This window comes from Lepus europaeus, chromosome X, assembly GCF_033115175.1.
Source record: "Lepus europaeus isolate LE1 chromosome X, mLepTim1.pri, whole genome shotgun sequence".
Classification (NCBI taxonomy): Eukaryota; Metazoa; Chordata; class Mammalia; order Lagomorpha; family Leporidae; genus Lepus; species Lepus europaeus.
In genome coordinates this window covers 43,297,391-43,321,815 of record NC_084850.1, presented here as the reverse complement: position 1 = coordinate 43,321,815, position 24,425 = coordinate 43,297,391, and the positions used below count along the sequence as shown (strand labels likewise).

The 24,425-nt window shown below is 47.9% G+C and overlaps 1 protein-coding gene across 1 annotated transcript in view; it reads left to right on the top strand.

Annotated features, from left to right (window-relative positions):
* Nucleotides 1-10,428: 10,428 nt before the first annotated feature.
* LOC133752576 (nuclear RNA export factor 2-like) overlaps nucleotides 10,429-24,425 on the top strand; it is a 34,985-nt gene continuing 20,988 nt past the window's right edge. The window contains exons 1-14 of the mRNA XM_062183025.1: nucleotides 10,429-10,638; nucleotides 12,168-12,318; nucleotides 19,651-19,831; nucleotides 20,047-20,200; nucleotides 20,813-20,896; nucleotides 20,997-21,101; nucleotides 21,202-21,282; nucleotides 21,411-21,480; nucleotides 21,621-21,709; nucleotides 21,830-21,937; nucleotides 22,088-22,197; nucleotides 23,785-23,821; nucleotides 24,200-24,268; nucleotides 24,355-24,410. Of these exons, the coding sequence (XP_062039009.1) occupies nucleotides 10,429-10,638; nucleotides 12,168-12,318; nucleotides 19,651-19,831; nucleotides 20,047-20,200; nucleotides 20,813-20,896; nucleotides 20,997-21,101; nucleotides 21,202-21,282; nucleotides 21,411-21,480; nucleotides 21,621-21,709; nucleotides 21,830-21,937; nucleotides 22,088-22,197; nucleotides 23,785-23,821; nucleotides 24,200-24,268; nucleotides 24,355-24,410 (1,505 nt within the window). The remainder of the gene's footprint in view (nucleotides 10,639-12,167; nucleotides 12,319-19,650; nucleotides 19,832-20,046; nucleotides 20,201-20,812; nucleotides 20,897-20,996; nucleotides 21,102-21,201; nucleotides 21,283-21,410; nucleotides 21,481-21,620; nucleotides 21,710-21,829; nucleotides 21,938-22,087; nucleotides 22,198-23,784; nucleotides 23,822-24,199; nucleotides 24,269-24,354; nucleotides 24,411-24,425) is intronic.

The following is a 24,425-nucleotide window of genomic DNA, read 5'->3' as shown; positions in this document are numbered from 1 at the left end:
TTAAGCAATGAGCTGGACAAAGGCTTCCAGCCCATACCTCAATTGTACATTTCTTTGCCTGCCCCCGTGCGATGTGTCCGAATACCCATAAGAACGTATCTTTATCTCCATGTGTTGTGTTATAGGCGTGTTGGGAGTGAGAACATTCTTTAAGATTTCATGTCTAGATCCCGGGGGCTGGGGCGGGGATCCATGCTGGCTGAAAAGTGGGAAGCCTCAATGACCTCAGCCACATGCAGATACAGAGAACCACGGTGAAGAACCCAGTTCCCAGAGGGCTGAGGAGAGCAAGTTTCCATGGAGAAGGGACAGAACAGGAGAGGGATGTGGCAAGGTGAGGCGAGAGGACAGACAAGCCGGCGCTGGCCGCCCAGCACCTGTTCCTGGGCCTGCGGGACTGGCTCTCAGCTGGGAAGTGTCACGTTGCCAGGATGAGGTGAGAGGAGGCTGACACAGCCCCAGACACCGCTGGCTTTACCTGAGCAAGAATCCCACGCCCCCCAATGCCCCCCCACCCCGACTTCAAGCCCAGCTGCGGGAGCTGCTAGGGGTTGGGGCGACATTTGGCTCCAGGAAGGGAGGCCACACTGCCTTCTTCCTCTCCCCTATCAAAGGACCAGACCCCCTGTGCTGTGATGGAATAGGCGCTGAACTCTGTCTTGCTTCAGGGAACAGCAGGCAGTCTTGCAGCTTCAAGAGGCCGGCAGGGTCAGGGTCAGGGTCAGGGTCAGGGTCTGGGCCAGGGCAGCTTGCATGGTGGAGAGTGGACCCCCTGCACCCTGTGACTGTGGGAGTTCTGGGCACAGGCCACAGAGCTGAGAGCATCACCGACTGCAGCTGTGTTCCCGAGCACCGCCCTGCTCTCACTGGGGACACCTGGAATCCCCTGAATGCTAGGGATGCATCTCCCAGAGGGGTTGGGATGCACAGCGGAGTGGGCTGGTGCTCTGGATGGTGACACCCCGGGGTGGGTGAGGGCCCCTGCAACCATGAGCTAACTCTAGGCTGTGAATCAGCTGGTTCACCCTGGCACACGGCACGGCTGGCACTATGGCTACACTAGGCAGCTGCACGTCTCGTCTCCCTGCTGACTCTAGCCAGGGCTGCTCCAATTGTCCAACTCTTGTCCCACCCACACTCACTGGCCAGAGCTCCCTGGTCCCACTCCGCACACCTCTGGAACTCAATGGAAGCCTCAGACACTCCACCCAGACCACAGACTCACTTCCAGGAGTAGAGCCATCGCTTAGGAAAACATCTCCACAAGAGATACCCGAGATGTGCAAAAATCAATGCAGAACCCCGAGGAAGGTGAACTAGGAAGGCAACATAGCACTGCATAGGGAACACAGCAATACATTAACACTGGACCGTGAAGAAGGGGAGATTGCCTGAATGACTGAAAAGAACGCAGATGAATGATTGTCAGGTGTCTCAAAAACACAGCAACACCATTACATGAAACATGCGAATCGGTACACGACACGAACAAGAAATTCTACAAGTAGAGATATGAGAAAACATTAGAAATGAAGCATTCAGGGAGTCAAACCAAAGTATAGTGGAAAGCTGTAACAACAGATTTGGTGAAGGGGAAGAAAGAATTTCCAACGTAGAAGACAGTTGTTTTTAAATATCTCAGTCAGCACCAGCTGTTCCACTTGTGATCCAGCTCCCTGCTATTGCTCCTGGAAAAGCAGCAGAAGATGGCCCAAGTCCCTGGGCCCCTGCACCCACGTGGGGGCCCCGCAGAGCCCCTGGCTCCTGGCACTGGAACAGCCCAGTTCTGGCTGTTGTGGCCATTTACGGAGTGAACCAGCAGAGGGAAGGCCTCTCTCTCTCTCTTTCTCTAGGCCTCCCTGTAACCCTGATTTTCAAATAGACATATAAATCTTTTAAAAATTAAAAAAACTAAAAATAAATACATACATACATACATACATACATAAAATAAAGAATTCCAGCCTTGGCTTCAGCTGGCACAAGCCCAGCTGTTGTAGCCATTTGGGCAGCGAACCAGTGGATGGAGGGCCTCTCCCTCTGTCTCTCTGTCTCTCCCTGCCCTTCTATAGTTCTGCCTTTCACAAAAAATAAATCTTTTAAAAAATGAAGAAAGGAAGGGAGGAAGGAAGGGAGGGGGAGGGAGGGAGGAAAAGGCAGGCAGGCAGGCAAGCAAGAAGAAAGAAGGAAGTAGAAGTGACCAAAATAGTGTTCGATCAAACGATCCAATATATGAGTTCTAGGAGTTCCAAAGGTATGGAAAAATGTCTTGGAAAACCTATTCAGTGAAATAATAGCAGAAAATTCCCCCAATTAGGAGAAAGATATTGGCATCCAAATACAGGAAGGGCAGAGAACCTCAAATAGGCCTGATTAGAACAACCCTCAGCACCACAGACATTAGGGTCAAACTTGCCAAAGCAAAACATAATGAGAATATCCTAAATTTGCAAGAGAGAAATGCCAGATCACCTATTTTTTTAAAAAAAATATTTTACTTATTTGGAATGCAAAGTTAGAGAGAGATCTTCCATCGACCGGTTCACTCCGCAGATGGCCACAACGGCTAGCGCTGGGCCGGGCCACAGCCAGGAGCGGCAGTTTCTTCTGGGTCTCCCACATGGGCAGCAGGGGCCGAGGACTGGGATGGTCTTCTTCGTTCCCAGGCGCATGGGCCCGGAGCTGGATGGGAAGAAGAGCAGTCGGCACTCAGCACCCACAGAGGATACCAGTGTCGCAGGCAGCAGCCTTATACACGATGCCACAACATCGGCCCCCCCAGATCACCTTTAAAGGAACTCTCGTCAAATTGACAGATTTCTCAGCCAGGAAACCATCCCAGATCGAAAAGACAAAAACCGCCAACTCACAGTGCTTTGCCCAGCAAAGCTCTCGTTCAAAGATGGAGGTGAAACAAAGACCTTCAGAAGCAAACTCCCCCCCCCCCCGGCCATCTGTTCCAGGTGTCCTGAAGCTTGCACTCCACACAGACAGCCAATCAGCATCATGAGAGAATGTGAAGACAGAAAACCGCCTAGAGAAAGAGCAAAGGAGATTCCAAACAAATACTAGAAATACGCATGGGACAACGCCAGGACCAAGTCCTTAATATCAACGATATTGATCATAAACGGACTGAATTCTCTAATGAAAAGATACAGATTAGATTTAAAACAAGACCCATCTCTGCTGCCTACAACAGACGCACTTCACAAGTAAAGCTACGCACAGCCTGAAAGGAAAAGCCTGGATTGAGGAATTCCATTAAATAGAAATCCAAAGGGAGCAAGAGTAGCTACACTCATATTACACAAAACAGACTTTAAGACAAAAACTGTTAAAGGAGACAGATCAGGACATAAGGATTAGATTAAGGGAACAATGAGACAAGAAGATGTGACCGCAGCAAACGTATATGCACCCAGTGGTAGGGCACTGAGTTTCATAAAACAAACGTTAGGGGGCCAGTGCTGTGGTGCAGCAGGTTAAGGCCCTGGCCGGAAACGTTGGCATCCCAAATGGGCGCCAGTTTGAGTCCCAGCTGCTCCTCTTCTGATCCAGCTCTCTGCTACGGCCTGGGAGAGCAGTAGAAGATGGCCCAAGTCCTTGGGCCCCTGCACCTGTGTGGGAGACCCAGAGGAGGCTCCTGGCTCCTGGCTTTGGATTGGCGCAGCTCTGGCCGTTGCAGCCATTTGGGGAGTGGGCCACCAGATGGAGGACCTCTCTCTCTGTCTCTACCTCTCTCTGTAACTCTGTCTTTCAATGCATAAAATAAATCTTTTAAAAAAATCAAACATTAATGGATCTAAAGGGAGATAGCAGTTCCACTGCAACAGATGTGACCACAGCAAACATACATGCACTCAGTGGTAGGGCACTGAGCTTTATCCCACAACTGTTAATGGATCTGAAGGGAGATAGCAGCTCCAATACAACAGCAATGGGGGACTCAACACCCCACTTTCAGCAATGGACAGATCAAACCACACAAACAAACCAGCAAACAACAGAGCTAGCCTACACCACAGGCCACATGAACCCATTTGTATCTACAGAACATTTCCGTATGTATTCCCAGGAGTTTCATCCCCCAGCTGAGCATATACTTGCTTTGCTTAATGCAGGAAAAATGCTCTAGGCCAGGCCATACAGTAGGCCACAAAACAAGCCTCAAGTCATGAAAAGAAAAAGAAATCATAGCAAGTGCCTTTTCTGACCACAGTGGCGTGAAGCCGCAAAGTAACGAGACAAGAATCTATAGGACATAGACAAATACATGGGGACTGAACAACAAGCTCCTGAATCAACAGTGGGTGGCTGTTGAGGAATAAAAATATTTCTAGAAACGAACAAAAATGACAACACTTTGGGGCAGTGTTGTGGCCTAGTGGCCTAGTTGATGCACTGCCTGTAGCGTTAGCATCCTAATGGACACTGGTTGGGGTCTCAGCTGCACCACTTCCAATCCAGCTCCCTGCTAATGCACCCGAGAGAGCAGCAGAGGATGGCCCAAGTCCTCGGGCCCCTGCACCCAGGTGGGAGACCCGGAAGAAGCTCCTGACTCCTGGCTTCTGCCTGGCCCAGCGCTGGCCCTTGCAACCATGTGGGGAGCGAACCAGTGGATGGAAGATCAATCTTACTCTGTCTCTCCCCCTCTCTCTCTGTAACTCTGCCTTTAAATAAATAATTAAAACACAACACTCAAAACTTTTTTAAAGATTTATTTATTCATTTCAATGTCAGAGGTACAGAGAGGCAGAGAGAGAAAGACAGAGAGAGAGGTCTTCTATTCGCTGATTTACTTACCAAATGGCTGCAATGGCCAGAGCTGGGCCGATCCGGAGCCAAGAGCCAGGAGCTTCTTCCAGGTCTCCCACAAGGTGAGGGGCCCAAGGACTTGGCCATCTTCCACTGTTTTCCCGTGTGCATTACCAAGGAGCTGAATCACAAGCGGAACAGCCAAAACTCCAACTGGTACCCATATCTTCAATAATGCAGCTGTCCCATTCCTGGGAATATATTCAAAGGAAGTGAAGTCAGCATATGGAACAATGGCCTGCACTCCCAGGTTGATAGCAGCTCCATTCACAGTAGCCGAGATACACAATCGACCTAGATGGGCAGCAACTGATGACTGGATCAAGAAAATGTGGTGTACCCATACACCACAGAAGATTACTCAGCCATAAAAAGAATGAAATCCTGCCAATGCAACAGAATAGATACAACAGGAGCTCATTATGATAAGGGGAATAGGGCAGAGCAAAAGAGGGAAATAAGCACGCTTTTTCCTCGATTTCTGGTAGGTAACAGAGAGAGTATACAAACTGTGTGAATGTCATATCACTTAGTATCTGTACAGAAATATCCTCTCACGGAATCATACCCTCTAAAATGACAATATACTCTCGTTTCCTACGTGAACAATAAGGAACCGGAGGTGGTAGAATAGTTAGGACTCTTGGGGTACTAATAACATTTTGTTGTTAACTTGGACATTGGCTCTGAGTGTGATCAGAGAATCATTCATTTATCTGCCCACACAAGTGAAGTTCTTGGTATGCAGACTGCATAGAGATTTTAGACAAAATGTCTAAAATAAATATGTTATGTATATATATAGTTTTTATATGTAGGTGCCCTCGTCCTCCACTGAATAATTTCATTTCACAGTACATTTCTCAGATGTATATAAGGCATACCTTTTGTAGGCTCAGGGGATTCATTTTCACTGCCGTATATTATTCCACACAAGCATGGATTGCCATGTCCATTTGAACCCCTGTTGGTGGAAATGGTCTTCATCTACGGTCTTGCTCTCACAAACAATTCTGAATTGGATGTTGTTACAGATGAGGCCGTGTGTCCACTACTCTCTGGTCACCCAAAGTGTGATCCATGGCACTGCAACTGCCTCACTTCCTGGCACCTTAAACAGGGTTCTCCAGAGAAACAGAGGGAATGGGACGCCTGTTTGTGAGTGCGTGTATATTTCTGTTACACATTCAGCTAAAGCGACCGTAAGGCCTGCAAAGTTCACAGTCTGCTGAGAAGGCTGGCAGGCTGGAGAACCAACAAAGAGCCGCAGTTTGCGTCCAAAAGCAGCGTGCTGTCAGAATTTCTTCCTGCTTGGGGGAGTCAGCCTTTTACTCATCAGCCCTTCAACTGATTAGCTAAGGCCCACCACATATGAAGCAGGGCAAACTGCTTCACTCCCAGCCTACTGACTTCAACGGTTGTCCCATCTAAAACTATTCACTCATGGTTAACTAAATACCTCGGCCCTGGCACTTACTCCAGACAACACACAACAGTGGTCATCACACCTAGATCCTGTTACAAGGCGGACAGGAAGGCCGTGCCGTAGGCACCCCCTCTAACCCCTAGAAAGTGGGCCCTGCTAGCATTACGTCACTATCTTTCTCTTTAAACGTTTCTTGTATTTATTAGAAAGGAAGAGCAACAGAGAAAGAAAGGGAGAGGGAGATGAAGGGAGGGATGGAGGGAGAGAGAGAGAGGGAGAGAGAGAAAGAGAAAGAGGGAGCAAGGAGAGAGATGGATCTTCCCACTGCTGCTTCGCTTCCCTTCCCAAATGGCTGCGACAGACAGCACTGGGCCAGGCCAAAACCAAGAGCCAGGGCCTCCGTTCCCATCTTGCACCCAAGTGCTTGGCCAGCCTCTGCAGATTTCCCGGTGCTTTAGTAGGAAGCTGGATGGGAAGTGGAGCAGCTGAGACTCCAAGTGGTCTCTGATGTGGGATTCAGGTGGCTTAACCAGCTGCACCACATCTGCCCCAAATTCCTGTGGTGCAGGTTAGGGGGCTAGGAAGAGTGACAGCCTCCTCCTTCCCACTTTGCTTTACTTGGCCGTCTAGGGGACAGCGAGTACCCTGGCGTGCTCCAGGTTGGAGCTTCCCGCCTTTGGGATATGGCCACCAAAGGAAGGAAGGGTTCACGTGCAGCACCGGATTTCTCCAGCAGAGCGCTTACAGGGGCATGGGCTCACGGGAGCAGTACACGGAGCGGAGTGCTGTCATTGAGGGAGTCATGCCGTGTAAAGCTCTTAAGCAGCCGGACAGTGTCACCGAATGCAGTGAGCCAGCGGGTGGAAGATCCCCCCTCCCCGTGACTCTTTCAAGTAAATAATTAAAGCTTAATCCATAATTTTAAAAGTAAACAAACTCCTGGCTCCCGGCTTCGGTCTGTTCCAACTCCAGCTGTTGCGGCCATCTGGGCAGTGAACCAGTGGATGAAAGACCTCTCTGTCTGTCTCTGTCTCTGCCTTCCTGTCCCTCTACCTTTCAAACAAATCCATCTTTAAAAGAATTTGTTTTGAATTATTTTGTGACCCACCCTGTGCTCTGTCCTGGAGAATGGTCCATGTTTACATGTCCCATGGGTAATCTGAAGCTAGTGAATGGAACATTCTGTAGATATTTGCCAGGTCTAATTGATCCGATGCAATAGGACTCTACAGTTGGTTGGTTTTCTGTCTAGTTATAAAGGAGTGTTAGAGTAATCTACTCTTACTGTTTTGGAGTCTGTCTCCCTCGTGGTATATTAATACTTGCGTCATGTATTCGAGTGCTCCAGTATTGGGTGCCTATGTTGTGACAGGTGTTTTCTTCTTTATTTAGTAATTCTTTTTAAACACTTTGCATTTTCTTTGCAAGGCAGAAACAGAGAGAGAAACTGACAGAGAGAGAATCTTGTATGTGCTGGTTCACTCCCCAAATTCCCACAACAGTCAGGGTTGGGCCAGGCCACAACCAGGAATCTGGAGCTCAATTCAGGTCTCCCCTATGAGTATTAGAGCCCAAGTACTCGAGCCATCATCTAATGCCCCACAGGGTCACACGACAGTAGGAAGCTGCGTCTGACATGGAGCCAGGACTCAAACCAGGCACTCTGATGTGGCAGCAGGTGGCAAGTTAACCACTAGACCCAATTGCTGCCCCAGGGAGTGTTAGACCTTCTTGCTGAAATGGGAGCTTTATCATGCTATAGTGCCCTTCCTTTTTCCCTGTGCACTGCCTCAGATTTTAAATCTGCTTCATTTCATGGAAGGATGGCCACTCTTGCTCTTTTATTCCATCGGCACGGAGCATCATACTCCACCCTCTCACTCTAGGCATGGCCTTAGAGGTGAAGTGAGTTTCTTGTAAGAAGCAATAGTTATTGTATTATTTACTTGACAACCAGAGTTATTGAAGGAGGTGGATACACAGAGAGAGGGTCTCCCATCTGCTGGTTCACTCCACAGATGGCCACAAAGGGAGGAGCTGTGCGGAGCCAAAGCCAGGCACCAGGAGCTTCTTCCTGGTGCAGGGGCCCAAGCACTTGTGCCATTTTCTGCTGCTTTCCCAGGCCACAGCAGAGAGCTGGATCAGAAGTGGAGTAGCTGGGAATCGAACCAGTGGCCATAGGGGATGTGGGTGCTGCATCCAGGGCTTTAACCCTCAGCACACAGATTGTTGTTTAAAGAGCCAGGAGGGCTGTTGCAGCCATTTGTGGAGTGAACCCTCTCACTGTCTGTAACTCTACCTTCAAATAAATAAATAAAATCTTTAGGAAAAAAAAAAGAGCCAGGAGGGCCAGGCCCACTCCCCTCCCTCCCCCCCCCCACAAGGGTTGGGCAGGACACCAGGGCAGACCACCCACAGGCAGCCTCCCCGCCCCCCACTCCTCTTTGGAGTACTTGCCTCTTCTGACCCCATCCCAGCCCCAGGACTGTTCACCTGCAGGGTTGCGAGGAGAAGGCACCGAGGACCGACCTCTGGAAGCTCCCTGGACTCTGAGCCTGGGCCAGAGCCACACCTGGGGACAACACGCGCCTAGAGAGCGCTGGTGGCATTTAGGCGTGTGAGGCTGGGGACCCGCAGCTACGCCTCCGCCCCCAAGCGGGCCGGGCGCGCTGGGTTTGCTACCGCGCGACCCCACTCCCCACGCACTGCTTCGGGTCTGGCCGCGGGCGGGGCGCGTGCACGCTTGCCCTCTTGGCCGCGCAGCTCCCATTTCCCCCGCCGCTCCTCCCACCCCAGGCCGCACCCCGCTGCCCCGGCGCGCGCTGGCGCCTTGGCAGCCTCCAGGATGGGTTTGCTGCCCGGAGGGGAGGAAGGAAAGAGGCGACCCGCCACCACCCCTCCCCACCAGCCCCGTGCTCGGGGAGGCCCGCGGGACAAACCCTTGAGTCAGGACTGACTTTTCAATAGATGGCAGCGCGGGAGCTGCTCCGCATGTGCCAAACCCCGCCTACACCTGGTGTAGATTTAAAGTTGATCTCGATTATAAAGGCAGGGACGCAAGAAAGATATGGAAAATACTAATAAAGATTGCTATGTTTGCAATCCATTTCTCCTATTTTGAATTTTTGGTAGCCCATTTTGCCTTTTTTCGATATTGCCTCCCTGTTAATACTGTGTTTTAAAAAGTTACATTTATTTATTTGAAAGAGCGACAGAGAGGTGCTGGAGATAGAGATTTTTCCTTCCATTGCTTCAGTCCCCCTATGGCCATGACAATTTAGACTAGACCCTGCGAAGGCCAGGAGCCAGGAAGTCTATTCAGGTCTGCCGCCTGGTTGGCAGGGGTCCAAGTACATGGGCCATCTCTCACTGCCTCTCTAGGCACAGGAGCAGGGAGCCAGATTGGCAGTGGAGCAGCCTGGACATTAGGCCCATGTGGGATGATCTTTGTTATCTTTTACCACAGTGTCATTTTCATCTTTTATGTGCTAGGTTACTGCACCTCTTTCCTGTCTTTACGTGCTCTATTATGGGATGCCACTGTACCACAAAGCCAGTCTCTCTTCATATACTAATGTGGTTTATATTTTGGCCTTTTAACTGAGTATATTAGTGTTTTATGCACCACATGTACAATATTAGAACATTTTAAATTTCTGTAGTTACTAACCAACAAGTGTACCGTTATGGTATGAGTACTTTTATTGTCTTGAGTTTTAGGTTATAGTTTTAGACCAGAATCTCACGTGTGTGTGTGGGGGGGGGGGTGCTCGAAAATGGAGTCCCTACTGTCAAGGTGTTAATTCACCGCCCTCTCAGTCACGTGGACATTTTGAATTCTAAAACCCTATATACCTGTGAAATGGGGGAAAAAATTGTAATCACCACGTGGCCAGCGCAGCCAGCCCTTGCTGGCATGTTCGCAGTTTTTCCTATTGTCACATGTCACATTATAGTCACAGGAGACTCAACCAAATCGATCAGTTTAATATTTGAGTTCGGAAAAAAAACTTGTGTTCAGCGCCGCAGTAAAATGATTGTAAGGGCCACGCAGCCGGCGCAGCCCTCACTGTGGTTTGGGCAGTTTCTGCTAGGGTTACACGCCTGCTTCCCACGTCTCCAGTGAGTCCGCTCTCTTAGCGACCCAACCGCAAGGAATTCGAGAACACCAGGGATCGACCCACATGACGCCCAAGGACCCACCACGACGCCGAAGCGCAGCCCTTTACGTCACGCGAACCCCACAGCCGTCCGACAGTTGTCGCTCCTGTCGATCACGCGGCCCCCTAAGGTCTCGCGAGACTCTGCTCTGGCGTCTCTGGAAGATTCTACGCCCAGAGCCTAGCGGTAGCGGTAATCATGCTGCCGCGAAAAGACAGCAAACTGAAGGCCAGGTAACGCTGCCGTCCCGCGGGTTACCTAAATGTGAATCTGTCCTCCTCAGTGTATACTGAGGCAGTGTTTGGCCTTCTGAGGAGCCTGGGCCGGACTTTCAGGACTTTGGTGGGGCGAGAGGCTGAGGCGGGGAAATGGCGCCGGCAAGCCTGGGCTTGTCCGTTTCTCAAAGCCCGGGTGCTGCCTGTCCCCGCCCTCTCCGTGAAGCCCCATCCTTCTCTCTCTCCGGACTACTGCACGAACTTCATCGCCTTTTCTTATCTGATTCTGTAAAGGAGGGAGAGGTTTTTTTTTTTTTTTTTTTTTTTAGAGCGAGACTTGAAATAATTTTTTAAGAGAGTGAGACTTCAGGCTGGCGCCGCAGCTCACTAGGCTAATCCTCCGCCTGCGGCGCCGGCACACCGAGTTCTAGTCCCGGCCGGGGCACCGGATTCTGTCTCGGTTGCCCCTCTTCCAGGCCAGCTCTCTTGGCCCAAGTGCTTGGGCCCTGCACCTGCATAGGAGACCAGGAGAAGCACCTGGCTCCTGGCTTCGGATCAGCGCGGTGCGCCGGCCGCAGAGGCCATTGGGGGGTGAACCAATGGAAGGAAGACCTTTCTCTCTCTCTTTCTCACTGTCCACTCTGCCTGTCAGAAAAAAAATTAAAAATAAAAAAGGGAGCGGGACTTGAAATCACTTACTACAGCTATAATAGTGTGAAAGTAGCTACCATGTGAAAATGAAGAATTTTTGTCTCTTGAGGTCCGCGTTGCGCCGCCAGCTTAAGCCACCTGCGGCGCCCACTTCCCAGAGCCAAGTGCTGGTTCGACTCCGCGCTGTTCTGCTTCTAATCCAGCTACCTGCCTCTGGGCCTAGGAAGCAGCAGAAAGTGTCTTGCCCCCCCCCCCCCCCGCCGCCATCCGGCCTGGAGTTCCTGGGTCCTGGCTTAGGGCTGGCGCAGCCCTGGGGAGTGAACCAGCAGAGAGCTTTCTCCCCGCTTCTGTCCCTGCCTTCCTGTCTCCCTACTTCCCTCTTCACTTTGCCTTCTAGATGAATAAATCTTGTTCTAGAGAAGAATTTTCCTTTTATTTACTAAGCCATGTGTTTTTCAAAGTGCCATCATTCTGTCCTTGAGATTTTTAAGTAGCTTACACTAGTCCAGCCATGTACCATTTCCCTCTGGTCTCCCCAGCCCGTCACCTCGGGTTTTCTAAGCATTCATTCTTAAACTCTTTGAAACTTCTCTTCTTTACTTAATGTGGAAAAAGTTATTCTTAAGTAAAATTATGGGTGGTACTTACAGTTCACAAAATTAATGAAGATAGTACTAAACGGGCCAGAGGTGGGGTACACACAGCAGGTGGAGCCGCCGCCGCCCGCAGAGTCGGCATTCCCACTTCCCATATGGGCTCCAGTTGGAGTCCTGGCTGCTCCATTTCCCATCCAGCTCCCTGCTAATGCGCTTGGGAAAGCAGCCCGCCCCGCGCGGGGGCAGAGGCGAAGCCGCCGCGAGTCTCCAGTCTGGCGTGCCTAAACGCTCGCCCCCCAGGTGTGGCGTGGGCATAGGCGCAGCCCGGCCAGACCCAAAGAGTCGGGGGAGCTGCGGGAGGTGGCCCTCTGTGCCCTCTTTTCGGGCGTGCGGTCTCCTCACGGCCCTGCCGGGGCACCGTCCTGGGTCTGGGAGGGGGTGGAGGAGGCGGGTATGCCTGTGAGGAGTAGGTAGGCGGGGAGACTGCGGGTGGTCCACTCACCCCTTTCCTGAGAGGGGCGGTGCAGGCAGGACCCTCCTGGCTCTTTAAAAAAACAAACTACCGGACCGCGGCTCACGAGGGTAATCCTCCGCCTTGCGGCGCCGGCACACTGGGTTCTAGTCCCGGCCGGGGCACCGGATTCTGTCCGGGTTGCCCCTCTTCCAGGCCAGCTCTCTGCTATGGCCCGGGAGTGCAGTGGAGGATGGCCCAAGTGCTTGGGCCCTGCACCCCATGGGAGACCAGGAGAAGCACCTGGCTCCTGGCTTCGGATCAGCGGTGCCGCAGCGGCCATTGGAGGGTGAACCAACGGCAAAAGGAAGACCTTTCTCTCTGTCTCTCTCCCTCACTGTCCACTCTGCCTGTCAAAAAATAAAAATTAAAAAAAAAAATCAAACTAGTTGCTGCAGGTTAAAGCCCTGGCTTCGAGTCCCAGCTGCTCCACTTCTGATACAGCTCCCTGCTAATGGCCTGGGAAAGCAACAGAGGTTGGCTTAGGTCCTTGGACCCCTGCACCCGCGTCGGAGACCCAGAGGAGGAAACTCGTGACTCCTGGCTTTGGCTCCGAGCCAATTGTGGCCATTTGGGAAGTGAACCAGCAGAAGGAAGACCTCTCTCTCTGTCTCTCTGCTTCTGCCTCTCTGTAACTCTGCCTTTTAAATAAGTAAGTCTTAAAAAAAAGTACTGAGTAGTAAAGTTCAACAAATAAAGGACTATGTTTACATTTATGGAGGATTTAAGTACTGTTTGCGTTGTGATCTAATGTATTATATGTATGAAATAATATATACATCGTAATCCATGTTAATTATGCATTATATATAGTTTTTTTTTCTCATCACAGTAATTCAAAGATAGTTCTGCAAAACACTGAGTCTGAGAAACAGCAACAGGAACATGCTGTACCATCAATGAAATATGAGAACCATGAAAATAAAGGTAATTCCATGTTGTAGAAGTTTTTTTTTTTTTTAGATAATCTGCTAATGTAAAATATGAATCACGGAGGGAGGAATAATTTCCCCAGTTTACATGGGAATGGAATTTTTTTCCACAGAACATTTGAGAAAATATTGTTTTTTCACAAAATATTTAAGGACACCCTGTTGAAACTAAATCTTCCACCACTTTTAAATTTTGCCATTGTTTACTAACAACAGTGGACTGTATGTTTATAATTATTGTAATCTATCATTATCTTTAAGAAGTTATTCTTTTTAACTCATTTTTCTTCTTTCATTAATCTCTCTCATGCTTGAAACTTTCCATTTTTTATAGTATATTTCTAATATTGTGATGGCAAGAAGTAAGTCCATAAGTGCAAGTTATTTGGAAGTGTTTTATATATAGCGACAAGTAACACGCCTCACTCTTGAACAGAGGATACCATTTATCTGTCAGGATTAGCAGACACATTACCCCTCGTTTTATACAGATTTTCCACACTTTCTCAAAACCATTTTGTTATTATTTCATATAAGTTATCTAGCTAAAAGAAATCCTGGAAGGGTGTTATTTTAATTTTCAGATGAGATATTTTGGTGAGGAGAAACTGGGCAATACTCCGGGTTATAGGCAACCTCAAAACCTCAATGGCTTATTTCCACTCCGATTACATGTCCATGGCAGGTGCACATCTTTCACAGGGTGGTGAATGCTGGGGTCTCAAGTAATTCTTACTGAAAAATCTCAGAGACTGAAACAGAGCCATCACCATCCAGAAAGTGATTAGTCATCCTGCCAGAGGGTGAGAGTTCTACAGGATCTCAAACCATCAACCATGTATATTGGCTTAGACATAACACATGTTGCTCACAATCTGTTGTCCAGAGCTAATCACATACATAGCTCCACCCAAAGGAAAGCTTCCACTTGGGCAGTGCCTAGTGGAGACACAGAGATGAGATCCCTATCTGTGAAAACTCAAACTGGCTGTGGCAAGCAAAGCAATAAGAGCAAGGCTGCCCAAGCCATTGGGAGATGAGCCCTCAGCACAGTGTGAGGATGCCAGATATGGAATTTTTGGACTTAATGTCTGTCCTGCTGGTTTTTAGTCTTATTTTGGCCCTGCTATTGCCTTTGATTCTGATAGCACAGCTACAGGACAGGGGTTGTGTGGACATGCAAGACTTCAGCTGTTGGATGCCCCAGTCTGTGTTTTGTCTTTGGCTTTTCTACCAGGGCTCTCTGTGGCTTTGCATCACTTGTGCACAGTGCTATGTGATTCCCAACACAGGCTTTGCCCAAGATTGTAGCTGTAAATGTTAGGTAACTCAAATTTTACACTTTTCCCTCAATGGCATTATTTATGAAGGAATTTTCAATTCTCAAAAATGATGCTTCCTATACTCCATACCTTGACCAAGTGTCCTCAACCCTGATGATATTTTATTTTTCCATTCATTTGTGGACTTTCATGAAAGTGAGTTATATTTATAGAATTCTACACATGTCACCAGCAAGTTTCTTTGTTGTTGCTTTTGAGAATCATTATGGACTTACAACTTTTTAACATGTTGAAGGAGGCTTCAAACTCCTATTAGCAAGTTTTGAGCAGGGGAATGACAGGATTTTACTTGCACCTGAAAAAATCCTCTCTGCCTGCTGTATTGAAAATAGATGGTAAGGGAGTTAGTGAAAAGTGGAGGTATAGTTGGAAGGTACCATAACCCAGGAGATAGATATTGGTAACCTGGTTAGGGTGGCACCAATGGACAAAGTGAGAAGTGTATGGACTCTGAATATGGTTTGAAGACAGAGTTGTTGAGAGATGTAGAGTATGAGGGAAAGGGTGCTCCAGTCTACTTCCAAGTTTTTGAAAGCTACTAAGTGGAATGTCTGGATCAAATATTCTACTCAAATTTGAATTCCTGCTCAGTGCCATACAGGGAAAATCCCAAAAGTTGTGAATAGCAAAATTATCCTGGTCAAAACTCAAACAGTGAAAGTAATGACTACCTAGCCCACCAAGAAGTTAATCTGTCTGATTGTAAAGTGATCAGGAATGAACCAAGGTTTCTTCATATGTGTGTCCTGAGACAACATGGAGTAATTAATGTACAAAAAGCATAACACAAAGACTTAGAGAACTTTACTAGAATCCAATAGGAAGCTGATTTATAATAATCTAATTACCTTAACTTTTCTCTCCAAAAAGCACTCCTATTATCATTTGCTTGTACATCATTTCAGCTGGCTGTGTCAAAAAGAAAATACCTTTAGTGAATCTACCTATGAGAGAGAAAAATGAGAAGACAAGCCAAGTCTCACCATATGGTGAATTAGATATGTTGACAGGACACTTGCAGGAGTGGTGGTATTTCGAGGAGTGAACTCAGGGTGAACTATAAACAAAATGCTTTATACGCATACCTGAGGCTACATTCTCCAATAAACAAGATGACTAGACAAAATTAGTGAGAGACAAAGAGGGGCATTATATGACAATAAAAGAATCAATCCATCTGGAAGTCATAAGGATCCCAAATGTTTTCACACCAAACTATAGAGTCTCAAAGTACATGAAATAAAAATTGATGGAGCTGAAAGGAAAAGTAGCCAAATCTACAGTTACAGTTGGGACCTTTAACACCCCCTTCTTAGCAAGTAATAGAAAGGCAGCAAGTATGTAGAAACACTAAATAGTATAATAAGTACAATGACTGTGTGTAAATGGCAAAAATAAATGTTCTACCCAACAACAACAATTTGCTGTTTTCTAGTTTTTCCTTTTTTCAAGTATCTTGTAACATTCACAAAGGTAGAGCATCTCCTGGGCCATCAAACAAACCTCAACGAGTCTGAAAGCACTGAAATCACATAGAAAATGTTCTCTAACAGTAATGGAATCAACAGGGAACTGAACAACATAAGGATAACAGGGAAGTGTCTAAACATTTGGAAGTTGTAGTCAATGCTTGAAATTCCAGTTGCCATGTAGACCCTTTTACAGAAGAATCGAGTTTAGGAAGTGTTGTCTCCTGGGCAGAAAGCATTTCAGGGTGGGCCTAAAGAAAGCTCTGTGGATATTTAAAACCAGGTATTGCCAGGGGATTCCAAGACAATCCCATCAAGGTGGCATGTACCAATGCCATCTCACTAGTCCAAGTGATCAATTTCAGTTCACAATTGATGGCTCTGATAGGTCTAAGAGTCAAAGGGATCACACAAACAAGACAAGTGTCTGCTAATACTAACTGATAGAATCAAAAAGGGAGAGAAAGATCCAACATGGGAAGTAGGATACACAGCAGACTCATAGAATGGCAGATGTCCTAAACAACACTCTGGCCTCAGAATCAGCCCTTAAGGCATTCAGATCTGGCTGAAGAGCCCATGTAGGCATGGAAAGCCAAGATACCATGGAAAAGAAAAAAAAAAGAAGAAGACCTAAATGAAAGATCTCTGCGAGTGAGATCCCAGTGGAAGGAATGGGGCCATCAAAGAAGGAGGTACCTTTATCTGAAGGGAGGAGAGAACTTCCACTTTGACTATGACCCTATCGGAATAAGATCAAAGTCAGTGAACTCTAAAGGCTTCCATAGCCCTGGCAACTCATGACTAGAGCCTAGGGAGATTACTGACGCCATGAACAGGAGTGTCAAATTGTTAAGTCAGCAACAGAAGTCACTGTGTACTTACATCCCATGTGGGATCTGTCCTGAATGTGTTGTCTAATGTGCAGTGATGCTATAACTAGTACTGAAACAGTATATTTACACTTTGTGTTTCTGCGTGGGTACAATCTGATGAGATCTTTACTAATTATATACTGAGTCGATCTTCTGTATATAAAGATAATTAGAAATGAAAAAAAAAACTGGTGTTAAATTGGAAATGGCATAGAAAATTAACTTTTTAATAGCCCTGGCAACTCATGACTAGAGCCTAGGGAGATTACTGACGCCATGAACAGGAGTGTCAAATTGTTAAGTCAGCAACAGGAGTCACTGTGTACTTACACCCCATGTGGGATCTGTCCCTAATGTGTCATCTAAAGCCAAGTGATGCTATGACTGGTACTGAAACAGTATTTTTATACTTTGCGTTTCTGTGTGGGCACAGACTGATGAGGTCTTTTCTAATTATATACTGAAGCGATCTTCTGTATATAAAGAGAATTGGAAATGAAAAAAAAAAACAACCTGGTGTTAAAATGGAAATGGCATAGAAAATTAATTAATTTGAAAAAAAATTATGTAGGATCTCTGTCTTTAATGTGCTGTACATTGCTATTTAATGCTATAATTAGTAATCCAATGGTAGTTTTTTCACTTGATGTTGCTATATGGGCAATATGTTGAAATCTTTACCTAATATATACTAAACTGATCTTCTGTATACAAAGAGAATTGAAAATGAATCTTTACATGAATGGAAGGGGAAAGGGAGCGGGAAAGGGGAGGGTTGCGGGCGGGAGGGAAGCTATGGGAGGGGGGAAGCCATTGTAACCCATAAGCTATACTTTGGAAATTTATATTCATTAAATAAAAGTTTAAAAAAATATATTATGAGCCGGTGCCGTGGCTCAATAGGCTAATCCTCCGCCTTGAGGCGCCGGCACACCGGGTTCTAGTCCCAGTTGGGGTGCTGGATTGTGTCCCGGTTTCCCCTCTTCCAGGCCAGCTCTCTGCTGTGGCCCGGGAGTGCAGTGGAGGATGGCCCAAGTGCTTGGGTCCTGCACCCCATGGGAGACCAGGAGAAGCACCTGGCTCCTGGCTTCGGATCAGCGTGGTGCACCGGCCGCAGCGCGCCTACCGCGGCGGCCATTGGAGGGTGAACCAACGGCAAAGGAAGACCTTTCTCTCTGTCTCTCTCTCTCTCACTGTCCACTCTGCCTGTCAAAAAAATTTTTTTTTTAAATTAAAAAAATATTATGTAGGATCTCTGTCTTTAATGTGCTGTACACTCTTATTTAATGCTATAACTAGTACTCCAACAGTATTTTTTTTTCACATTGTGTTGCTATATGGGGGCAAACTGTTGAAATCTTTACTTAATATATACTAAACTGATCTTCTGTATATAAAGAGAATTGAAAATGAATCTTGATGTGATTGGAAGGGGAGAGGGAGCGGGAAAGGGGAGGGTTGTGGGTGGGAGGGAAGTTTTGGGAGGGGGGAAGCCATTGTAACCCATAAGCTGTACTTTGGAAATTTATATTCATTAAATAAAAGTTTAATAATAAAAAAAGAATTAAAAAAAATACCAGAAAAAAAATAAAATCATTACTTCTCTTGAAAAACTAAAAAAAAAAAAAAAAAAAAAACCAGGTATTGTACAAAGCAATGGTAGAAGCAGGGGGACAGTCAGTCCAGGAGGCTGCTGCAGCAGGTTCACCTGTCCTTAAAGCTTTTGCTACACCAGCAAAGGAATTTCAGCTTGCCCAGAATCAGTGTGGTAGCTAATTGGATTTGGGAGGTGTGAGAAAGGTTGCCTCACAGGTGTTGCCGCAGTTGTTAGATTAAAGAACCCTGAAATGGGGTCAGCACTGTGGCATAGAGGTTAAAACCACTGCCTGTGACGCCAGCATCCCAGATGGGCACTGGTTCGAGTCCCAGCTTGCTCCACTTCCAGTCCAACTTCCTGCTAATGCACCTGTGGAAGCAGCGAAGGATGGACCAAGTACTTGGGCCCCTGCACCCATGTGGGAGTCCTGGAAAAAGCACCTGGCTCCTCGCTTTGGATCAGTGCAGCTCCGGCCATTGCTCATTGCTGCCATTTGAGAAGTGAACCAGCCGATGGAAGATCTCTCTCTCTCTCTCTCCATAACTCTCTCTCTCTCTCTCTCCCCCTTTCAAATCAAATAAATGAATCTTTAAAAAACCTGAATGAAGGCAAAATTGGGACAGCTTCCTGGCATGTGGCTGATGCCAGTCTAACCCATGGGTATACACACTTCTCTTCTTTATAAATCTTACTTTATTTTTTTGGATCCTATGTGGAGCAGCTGGTACAGGAACTGGTGCCCATATCAGATGCCAGCACTGCAGATAGCAGCTTAACCCACTGTGCCACAGTGCCAGCGCAAAATCCTACTGTATTTTTTACAAGGTTCAACACAGGTGCTTCCTCCTTCAAGATTTCTCCCTTAATGTGCCATCATTGAGATATCTGGACAGGCAGGGGAGTCTGATTTCTGGGGTTTGTATGACTGATTCCCACAGGGCAGGTTGGCACTTTGTTCACTCCTTGTTCTACCATGTTGTTGTTGGCTGTGACATGATACATAGTAAGTGAACCATTGGTGTATCTTCAGACTTTAATTTTTATTCCAAATTTCAGAACACAATGATGATACGAGCTCTCCTGATGCAGGAAGGAATGTTGAGAGCTCTTTCCAGGATACTGTTGGTGATGGAAATGTTCATGATAAACACAGTAGATATGAGCATCTGCCCTCATACCTCAAAGATGATGGAAATACAGCAGTGAGGAATGTCCACAGGGACTCTCAAAGGCGGTGGTAAGTGACTGCACAGCCCTGGTTTGTGTGAAGCAGGCCCTAGGACCATGTAACTCTTTCACCGTGATCTTTTTTTTCTTTTCTCATGGAATGACTGAAGATTGCTAAAAGTGCAGTAATGGCTGAGCAGTCTTACCTGCAGCCCTGGTATCAGTGAGAAGAGGGTTCTAGAAGACTGTCTTAGCACTTATGGGGCCCTCTTCTCCCTTTTCCAGCACTCCTTATGATGTGCATCGCAACAAGAGGAGAGTGCAATGGCGCTATGATGACCAAATCCATATTACTGTATGGAGAGAGAAGAAATCTCTAGAGAGACAAAATAATAAGGACACACAGGATGAAGCCACGGAGATCTGGTTCAAGGTCTTGGTGAGTGTCCTAACAATTTCTTCAGTACACAGAATATTCTGAAACTTTATAGAAGGAAGATTGCATTAATACCTGAAGTTGACTTGGTGGGGAGAGATTCTGAATGAAGAGAAGAGGAGTGTAGGAAATTCGTATTTGTCACACAAGTAAGAAATCCTGTCAATGGTCACTTCTTGGGAAGTCCTTTAAAGCGATGTAGAAGGGTGGACCTTTGGCATAGCTGGTAAGTCCCAGATTGGAATGCCCATATCCCAATATCAGAGTTCCTGATTCAAGGTCTAGGTTCCACTTCCAATCCACCTTCCTGCTAATGGAGACCTTGAGAAGCAGCAGACAATGATTCAAGTACTTGGGTCTGTGCCACCAACGTGGGAGACCCAGATGAAGTTCTGGACTCCTGGCTTTGGCCTGGTCCAGCCCTGGCAGCTATGGGCATTTGGGGGAGTGAACCAGTAATATGGAAGGTATTTGTCTCTCCATCTTTAACATAAAATGAAAATCAGTCAATCAAAAACTAGGTAGAAGGTTGGAAAAGAATAGTTGGTTGAGCCCTTTCTCACCCCCTAATTCTATGACGTCTCTCTCATCACATTCCTCCTTTTTTACACTTAGGTTCCATATGGGAAAAATTATGACAAGAAATGGCTGATGAACTCAATCCAGAGCCATTGCGCTATCCCCTTCACTCCGGTTGATGTAAGAGAGGATGGTGAAGCCAGATGAGCGGGCAAAAGGGAAGGGGGTGAGGCCTGGACTCATTGTCTGAGATTGTTTCTTTTGCCGTCATTCCTCATAGTTCCACTATGTCAAAAATCAGGCCCGATTCTTTGTCCAGGATGCTAGTACTGCTGCTGCATTGGCAGAAGTCAGCTACAAGATTTGTGATAATGAGGACAAAAAGGTGTGTGCTGAGGACATTGCCTATACTAATTCCCAGGGCCAGGGGCTGGTGATCTTTGGAATTAGAGGCCCTAGTGTTTACCACACCCCTCCTTTCACAGATACCTATCTTTGTCAGCCGCTCTGTTGTACCCTACTCTGTGCAGAATAAGTTGCAGCCAGAACAAATGGAGCAGCTAAAGGTAATGCAGACTCAAGGCATGCTGTGGATTGTCTACTCCCCAGATCTGCCTCTTCTCCCTGCACTCCCATATTTCCTTGTCACCAGCACCCCAAATTTTCAGACTGTGCTCTCTTTCGATCTCTGCAGCTGGCCCTGAGCAAGCGATATAATGCTTTCCAGCGATCTCTTGACCTCCAGAAACTCCGTTTTGACCGAGGTATGTCTGACAGCAGTAATTCCAAGACAGGTGAAGGAGTGGGAGGCATGGGGATGACAACTCGGAAAGGGGATGGTGCTGGCACTGTTTCTGTTGGACCTTTCTCCTATTTCTGATTCCCTTTTCTTGGCTTCTGGAAGATTTGGTAAGGCATAATATTGACATGATACTGAATCGGAGAAACTGCATGGCTGCTACTCTGGAGGTCATTCAAAGTGATTTCTCTGAGGTGAGGTCCTAGGCCTCGGCCTGCTACTTAGGTCAAAGGGTGGAGGAGATGGGGTAGAGGGTATATTTATCTCCCAGGTCCTAGATAGTAACTGACATTCTAACTGTTCCTCCCCTGAAGCTGGTGTCTTTGAATTTGAGCAACAACAAACTCTACCAGCTGAATGGCCTGTGTGACATTGTTGAGAAGGCCCCCAAAGTCAAGATCCTGAACCTTTCCGCAAACGAGGTGAGAAGAGGGAGCCAGATGGAATAGGGGTTGAAGGTGACAACATGTGGACGGAAGTACTCTGGGAGAGGGAGGAGAGCTAAAGGAGCAGAGGCCTAGATCTCTCTCTCCCTGGAACTCCTTTTGCATTTTTCTCCCTGTATCTCTCAGCTGAGGACAGCATGGGAATTGGAGAAGGTGAAAGAGCTGAATCTGGAAGAGCTGTGGCTGGAAGGGAACCCCTTGTGCAGAACCTTCCCTAACCACGCTGCCTACGTAAGGTCAGTGGTGGTGCCTCTGACCCTCGTGGGGACCTTCATCCCCCACAGCCTGAGTTGCCCCAACACTTGTCACCTGCAGGCAGGCAGCCCTGGTCCACTGGGAAGACCATGGCCCTGCCCTCTGCTCTGTCCCTCAGCTCTGAGCTGCTCCCCTTTCCACCTGGTCGGGTGTATTTCTCCCGTCTGTACATCTGGCCGCCTCCAGCCCACCCTCCCGTAGTTGTGTTCCGGGAAGCAGGGCTACCTGTCCTCACCAGGGACAGAGATGCTGGAGACATGGATTCTGGTGGGTCCTCCAGCCCAGGGCCTCGTGCTGACTCAGGCTTCCTGTCCTTGGACTGAGACGGGGCCGGCTTCCCTCCCCTGTCCTGAGAGGGGCCCTCCTTCCCTTGCTCCAGAGAGGTCCTCCCTGCCTGTTCCAGGCTGACACGGGAGTTTTCGTGCCTGACACTGAAGGCTGAGGCTCCGGGTGGCTGGCAGCAGGACGTCTGTTCCTCTGGTGCAGTGCCAGGAACTGGGCCGTCCTTCAGGATGAACTCAGGTTCCTTGAGTCAAAGGGTCAGATGCTGGCCAGCTGCAGTAAGAAAGGGCTTCTCAAGGCACAGGTTGGAGGTCAAGGGCGGTGGAGGGTGAGGTTGAGAAGGACAGGCCTGTCCAGAGCACCACTCCTCCCTTCTTCCTCACCACGTCCTCCAGGGGATCCCTAGGAGCCCATGATGGGTCCGCTTCCTAGGGTAAGGCACCAATGACTCAGGCACAGCTTCATGGGATCTGGAAGAGAGAACACGGTGATCCTGAGAAGGTTCCAGGACCTTCTACCCTGTGCTGACCTGGGCCCTGACCCCTCACTCCTTGTGAGGAAGGTCTCCTGTGGCTACTCTATTGGCCATGCTCAGCTCAGACTGGCCTCATACGGGTGACAAAGGCTCAACCTGCCTCCAGGGCTCCAGCCCAAAAGGTGCCTGTTTTCTTGCCTATCTTGGGCCTTCAGGTCCACCCAGCATTAGCTGAAGAGAAGGGCTACAGCAGGGAAGCCACTCTCTGCTCTCTTCCTCCCTGACCCCCACTACCATGGTCAAGTCTCTTCCTCGTCCCTTTGCTTCCTCTCCCTCCCTTGTCTCTACTCTCTTACATCTCCCCCACCTCTCCCTGGCCTACCTTCCTTCCCTCCCTTTCTCTTATCATCCCTATGCCTTCCTCTTCCTGCCACCAGAGCCCTGCCTCACTCCCCTCCCTGACCCAGTCGCCTCCTGGGCCATCCCTGGGGGATGAGCTGGTCTTGTCCAGTCCATGCTTGGCAGAATGCTGAACACTCAGAGCAGTAGCAGAGGCCTGGGCTCCCATACCATTCCCTACTTCCTGAAGTGCTTTCCAAGGGGACTTGATGGAGGCAAGGAGAGAAGGGAGAGAAGGGAAAGCCGAAGCTCCCAATGAGACTTCTTGTGGCCCTGGAGAAGGGGCTCGGGACAATGTAGGTGGGAGATACCCAAGGGAAGGAGGGGGAGAGGGAGAGGAAGAGGCAGACATCGAGAGACTGTGCAACAATTTTCCTGTTAATCACTCCATTCTCTTTGTGGTTTTGGGTAGTTCCATCCGAGATTGTTTCCCCAAGTTGTTACGCCTGGTAAGTACCTACTACAATAATCATTGTTTTCTCTTAGTATGTATACTGTTTCCACACCTGCCCCGAAGCCCTTTAGGACTTGTACAGATTACACTATTGCATCATACTCTTACCTGTTTTAGAGACATGAATTCCTGAGAAAGAAATTGCCTAGAAAATATATCCATAAAGATGTACATGTACACACAAAAGTTGCATATAATAGGCATTTCCTGGACTTTACAATTCAGATGTCCCCTGTAATCTTACCCATGGAATTTCTGGGACTGTTTCTTGCCTGGACTCTGACCCTTGCTCCCCTCTGGCCCTGTTCATTTCCTGGGTGATCCAGTGCCACCTCTCTGGTCTCCAATGCTGACTTCCTCTTCTCTTCCCCAGGACGGCATAGAGTTACCCTTGCCAGTTGGCGTTGACACTAATGAACTGCAGTTAGTAGAACCCTTCCCGGTAAGGAGGAAGGACCAAGCAGTATTTGGGATGTTGCAAGGGAGGCTTTATCAGTCATGTGATCTAAAATGACTTTTTTGTTCCAGGAACCCCCAAAAGAAACTGAAATGCTGAAGAGTCTGATCTTGCGATTCCTGCAGGAGTAAGTACCTCTGGA